The 6,919-nt window shown below is 34.1% G+C and overlaps 1 protein-coding gene across 1 annotated transcript; it reads right to left on the bottom strand.

Moving 5' to 3' along the window:
- Positions 1 to 147: 147 nt before the first annotated feature.
- Positions 148 to 3,255, bottom strand: LOC110023299 (plastidic glucose transporter 4-like; the record flags this gene model as incomplete). The annotated part of the gene is made up of 4 exons (XM_020722620.1): positions 2,982 to 3,255; positions 2,772 to 2,907; positions 1,806 to 2,006; positions 148 to 400 (listed from the first exon to the last, which is right to left on the bottom strand). Coding segments are annotated over exons 1-4 (798 nt in total), but the record flags the coding sequence as incomplete, so codon positions are not given.
- Positions 3,256 to 6,919: the final 3,664 nt, after the last annotated feature.

Here is a 6,919-nt window from a genome sequence, read left to right as displayed (position 1 = left end):
AAATAAATCCAATCGAAAAAAAAAGTTGACCGACACTATGTTTGATTGGGACGTTCAATCGGCGTTTTAAAAGCGACGGATTTAATTTTTTAATAAAAGCAGAACGCGGGGTCGACCCATGTCCCGCGTTCGTTCGGGATTCTTTACTCCCCTGCCCTCGACCTCGGAAGAAGCCGCGAAGTGGATTTCTGATAGGAGTGGAGTACAAGGATGAAGATGGGAGTTTCGGTGGTCTATGTAAGCCGCGATCTCGTCGTTCCCTTCCCAGGTAGCCGCGATCCCGTCGTTCTCTTCCCAGAGCAGCGATCCCAAAGCTCGAGCTTCTATAGGTTGCTCGAGCCCTCTTCCACCTCCTTCCTCTGCGAGACGCATGACACGGAGAGTCCGCCTCTCCCTTCCTCTGCAAGCCGCCGCACGATAGGGTTACGAAGCTGCGATTGGAGTTCTCCTTTACTATATCGCTCGGGTGAGCCGTTCAAGCCTTCCAAGTACTCAATCGAGTTTCTCCTTGTTCTCCCTCCTTTATTTTGATGCTCGTGGCACTCTGCATAGTCACTCAAGCTATCTTCCTTGTATTTCGATCGCGAAAATGGAAGGAAATGATCGTAGCAGGTGAGCCGCTCCTATTCTTCTCCTCCTCTTTTTTTCTTTTCCCTTTACTATAACTGTTGTTTCTTCAACTTCTTCCTTCTCAATTCTACAGTTTTATAATATCCTCACACTATTTCATAGAAAATTTTTTGAGAATGATTTTATTCCTAATGCTGGTGTTTCCTTTAACGAGTTTACCAATCATATAGATAGTGATTGTGTTTGTTCTGCCTGAAGAAGATTTTTTCATTGTTTACATGAAGCATAAGCCTTAGAAGTAACATCTTACAAGTTATGCTTGTTTTATTATTGATAAAATTTTACTACTGCATTTGAAAAAATATATAATAATTGGGATTTTCCAATAAGCTTGTGAAAATTTCTTTAAAAGCTTAGTAACTGCAACTTATCAAATTATTGTCCAATGGAGAAGAATAAAGCAGGTTACAAGTGTTTCATGATCCTTAATAACATTTCATTTATGCCTGAAAAATCAATCATTCCAGTATGTTTTTTGCAATCTATATGTTGTTGGAGCTCTAATTGCATGAAAATGAAAGCAGGTTAGTTTATGCGTTCATTTCTAAGCTTTGTAGGAGAAATTATAAAAACAATCAAGAATGGTATTTCTTGATTCTCAACTGTCAAATTTGTAATCGTTAAAATTCTAGTATAGACTGCAACACTGCGCATGTCTGGAAGGTCTTTTAACTACAAAAAACTGTAAATCAGCTGTTTTTCAAACGCACGAACCAAACAGCTAAACAGCTTATCCGAAACAGGGGCAGAATAATCATTTATCCAGAATCAGCTATTTTCCAAACGCAGAAACCAAACAGTTATACAGCTTATCTGGATCAGCTCCTTATCAATAGATTATCAGGATAAGCTGGATAAGCTACAGCTGCCCAAAACAGACCCTAAGTTAATTCTTCCCAATTTGACATGTCCTGATGCATTCTCAACATGTCAACTTAGCTATCAATGTTATTTTACTTCCCAAAACAAGGATTCATACAACATAATAAGTCAAAAAGAAAGAAGGGCATTATGTTTTATGTAAATTTATGTGCGTGCGCGTGCAAATTAGTAATAACCTCACAAGTGCTCCACCTAAGGGTGAATAAAATAAGAGCGTCAATGGATAATATAATAAAGTGCTTGAAGCTTTAAAAAATACAAAAAAAAAAATAACATAACAAAATGGTACTAACCTCAAAAGTGCTCCGATAATTAAGGGAATTGCATCAATTTGGATTGTGCGCCGACAACCAAGCTTTTCAGTTAGAGAGGAAGAGCTTATGCATCCAATAAATGCACCAACTATAAATATGCTAACCACAAGACCTTCAAGAATAGGGTTCCCGATGAAACCAAGTTCCTTTGCAATGGCTTCTATTGGCCCATTCATCACCCTAAACATGAAGAAAATTACTAAAGAATTACTATAAAAAATACACATAAAATAAATAAATAATTATCAAGAAAAAATAATGAATAAGTTGCCTGGTAAAACAGTAACAGAATCATGAAATACCATTTAGCTCTACGAGCATCATAACAATATTTGGAATTCTACCATGACCTTTGTTAAGGTTATAGCAAGTTTATATTTCTGCCACCATCCTCTCTGCTAAGACATACAGAAATGCAACCTCTGTTCTGACAATATGAAGATATCATATACCTTCAAGAGATTCAGAGATTCTTCTAATGAAATGCATTATTGTTCCTTTAAGAAAATTCCAACACTCTTATTAGCCAATTGAAAGATGTTGAGATATGTTTTCATGTTCTTATAATGCAGCATGACGAGACTGATAGTAGACTGCATTCCTAGATAAGTTTATAGCGAGTTTATGTTTCACAAACAGGTCTTTTATTAATACATCAAGAAATGTTACTTTGTTTTGATAAGATGAAAAAAATAAGGAACTCAGGGATTCTTCTGATGAAATGCATCAGTGCTCGTTCAAACTTCTGAATGCCAAAACTTTTAATAGTCGATTGAAAAATACTTTCGAGATATGATTTCATTTTGTTATGGTGGTTCGTGTAATTTCGAAATAGGCGAAAAATTAGCCTCATAAACAAACATTGATAAAATAAAATAAAATAAAAAGCATCTCCTAAATGCCAACACGGGCCTGGAGACCTTATGTGAAAAGAATTGAACTCACCCTATGTGATATCCAAAGAGGAAATTAGCCATGGATGCGGTGAGAACGTGAGGAAAAGCAGGTAGCCAACTGAAATCCCAATTAAAATCTTCACGCAAAGGGCTCAAATTTTCCTCGCCTGCATTGGCATTCTCATCTAATCAAGGGAGGGAATGATCTCATTGAAAACTCAGCGGAGGAAAAAGAGGAAAAAAGAAGGCGATCTCCAACCTGGGTCTTGATGGCGCTCTTTGGATGATCTAGCAGCTAGCAACTCTCTTGCAGGAGTCGCCTGCGAATCCAATAAACCTTTCCTATCCCTACTCTTACCTTTACCGAAGTCGAGCCTCTTTAGAAACAAGGGAGCACAAGCAAACCTACAGCTTGGAGGGTAGAAAAAAGTAGCAGACGACATCGCCATAGCCGCGAAGGATGCCATGGCGGCGAAGAAGGGAACTTGGAGGGGTTTTAACTAAGCGAGAGCTAGATCTTTGGACCATGGAGATTGGAGAGTGTATCGTATCCAGCGCATGGCTTATCTTATTCGATTTTGGACTGAAATTGTTAAATTATTTGATCTTCTGATTTATTCATTCAATTTCTATTTTCATAAAAAGTTTATTCTAATTTCATATATATATATATATATATATATATTTTATTGTGTGATTTAATTTTTTTTTCATAAATAGGAGAAATTTGGATCTAGAAATCAAATTGAGATTGAATTAAAATATATGGAAGTAGTAAACTGTGTAAGAATATCCTTTTTTATATTAGGATTAATTTGAAAGAAAAACACAATCCTTTATTAATATAAAGTTACAAGATTCAATCCACATCAAATTAGAAAGGAAGAGAATATAAAGTTTTATTTGTTTAGTTTTTACTACTATGGTAAAAGTAATAAAAAACAATCATTGGTTGGAGAATGATGATCTGCATATGACAGTCAGATACTGATCATTAGATAATGACAGTCAGACGATGATAAATGGATGATATAAGATTGGTGACAACGGTCGGATAGTAGCAATCAAATGAAAATAATTATTAGTGATGATTATAGGTTGAACTCTAAAGTTCTTTTTGGTTATATTTTATCTTTTATTTTAAGTTGACTTTTTATTCATACGAAGAATATATGTTTATATATAAGTTTTTGAAGTGAAATTTTATTAATTTGGCCTAATGTTTAAAACATATTGGATAGCCCGTATTTTTCCTTAGAAGGTTTAACGGTTAAACCGGGGCCTGAACCAGTTGACCTCATAAACATAAAAAAAAAAATTAAATATAACTTAAATGACAAAAATTAGATAGAATTCAATATGGAAGGTCAACAAGAGGGAAACATATTCAAGTAAATATAAAAAAAAAGTAATAGAGTAATATTCATTCATATTTCCAAAAGATGAACAAGAAAATGAAGCTGAAATATTTAGAACAAATCACATTCTTCATGATATCTAAAGATTGAAATCATTCTTCATGATTTACAATAAAAATATAGCATAAGCTAAAAATTACACTAATCAGTTGACTGATTCGAGCATTTGTTCTAGTCGGTTAAAGGTTTGACCGCCAGCTCCAACCGGTTCATTCTTGTTTAATGCAGGCTGATTTTCAGTCCTACCAGACCCAAACCACTTGTCGGTTCACTATCAAACTCATTGAACTGGCCAGTTTGGTCCGGTTTTTAAAAAGTGGTCCAAAATTATAAAAGAAGAGAATCTGATAGAAACCGAAGTACATCCTATTATAAATGTGAATGTGAGTGTCTTAACCTAGATGGTGTTAATGACTTGGATAATTTAGGAAGATCACAAGTTATCGAAAATGATACAATTGTTGTAAATAAGTATTTGAAAATATTTCAAGATCTGCATCCACCTTTGTTCAAGTGAACTGAATACCCGATTGAAGCGAAGAACTGGCTAATGAGGACAAAGAAAATTCTTGATAGCATGACTTATCTAGATGAAAGAAGAGTATAGTTAGCTACTTTTGTGTTGGATGGAGAAGCCGAAAGGAGGTGTAAATTCTCTTGCAACTTCTCTTCTTTCTTATTTAAGTATGAATAACTCATTTAGAAGAAAATTGATTTCTTTGAATCACCTCTTCTGAAGGCATTGATTTTTTTTTCCCTCATATTAGAGGTTCGATGCTATTTTGGATTGGAGAAATATTTGCCCTTTGCTAGATTTATTGACACCACCGTTTTCTCTAGCATGAGTTTTGAATTAACTTCATGTAGATGTGAGGCATTCTCTTTTTATAATTTATGATTCAAAACAAGGTTCAGCGTCATCATACAAAAAGAAATATTCTCCTTTCATAAGCTCCACTGGTTTTTAAATAAGTGGCATGTTGCTTCATCTAGAAATTGTTATTATATGACAAGAATTTTGAGGCATTTTTAGCAAGAAATAATGAATGTTTAAATTCAAGATTTAATAGGGCTCTAATTTTAGCAAGGATATAGTCAAATTAGTGATCTCGACAAGACAAAGCTGATATACCAAAATTTATTTGACCTGAATCCAATAAAACCTAGATTAAGTCACTAAAGCTCTTTTTGAGATTTTTAATCATCAACTGTATGGTCAAATGAACACCAAATTTGACATATTTATATTCAAATTGAGTGTCTCAATAAAAAGAATCCAATGAATCTATGATCACTTAATTTCAATGTCATTAATGTCCTCAAATTACCAAAAAAAAAATCCATGATATAGGAGGATCAATTTGGGTCATTAGATCTAGTGGATGGGGAAATTATTTGCCGAATGACCAAAATGTCAATCCTCCCAAGGCTATAAATATAGCGCCACTCTTAAAATGAGGAGGAAGAGGAGTCAAAATTTAGTGTTATTATGGACTAAAGACCAGACGATATCTTCTAGTCTCTGCAATTGTCGACCACTATCAACCACCACCTGCCCATCAACAATCATCGGCCACCCCTGCTTCTCGCCTTTAGTCAACTTTGTTTGCTACTAACATATCTTAAATACAATGTAACGAATGACATCATATTGAAGAGCGGACAATAAATTTTGGCCTCCATATGGTAGACCACCATTAACCATCACCCGTCGACCACTGTCACACTATTGGCCACTCATGCTCGTCGTTGTCAACCAACACTACTTGCTAATGCATATCCAAAATATGGTGTACAAATAACACCATACTAAATATCCGATGATAACTCACGACAACTACTTTCGATCATCATTTTCAAATTACAATGATTTTATTTAGCTCCTGAATTTTTATCTATATTGTATATAGACAAGTGTCATATTTGGTGCAAAATTGTAACCTCATTCTTTCGATTATCAAAAAAGGGTGTATCATTGTATTGTCACTCTTATAATAGATTACTTCATCTATGTTAGGCCCCAGGATTTTTTTCTTCTCAGGATTTTTTCACATGAAAAAATTTGTTGATTTCTCCTACAAATTTTCAAGGTATATGTGTTGTGTGATTTGATGTATCTTTGTGCAATGCTAAGAGATTAACATATCAATCTACCACCGTGAATCTTGTGATATGGAAGAAGCTTCATTATCCCCCATAGGCTTTACAAAATTCCCTCTTTGCAAGCTCTAAGTACTCATACGTATCAGTGCTTAATACTTTCATAGATAGATGATGCAAATCTCCCTTGCAAGCACTAATGCTTCTCTGCCAATAATAAAAAATGTTCTTCCATTTGGCGCTACTTCAGAACATTGGGATGCGTGTCGACAATGCTAATATGAACAAAGCTTGTCTAAAGATATTTTTTTTCTATTTTGAATAGATCATTTAGTTGACACAACAGAACGTGAACCGCGGGCTGACAGGGTACTAACGCAAATAGCGCCAACGTGGATAAGTAGAAAATTAAAAGGTATTTCTGATTTAAATAATTACATAAACTTAAAAAATTCATAACTTGGTGTAAACAATTGCAAATGTTAAAAATAAAATAAATATACCCCTGTGCTCAGTAAATAAAAGAGAATAATGTGAACTAAAAATTAAAAATATTTGCTTTAGTTAAGTAAATGGATTAACATTGAAAATTCTTATTTTTGAACTAAATTAATTCCATAAAATAAAATAAAAATTAGAAATATATATATGTATATATATATATATATATATATATATA

This window comes from Phalaenopsis equestris, unplaced genomic scaffold (assembly GCF_001263595.1).
Source record: "Phalaenopsis equestris unplaced genomic scaffold, ASM126359v1 Scaffold000224, whole genome shotgun sequence".
NCBI lineage: Eukaryota > Viridiplantae > Streptophyta > Magnoliopsida > Asparagales > Orchidaceae > Phalaenopsis > Phalaenopsis equestris.
The sequence above is the reverse complement of the archived record's forward strand: the minus strand, read 5'-3'. Positions and strand labels throughout refer to the sequence as shown.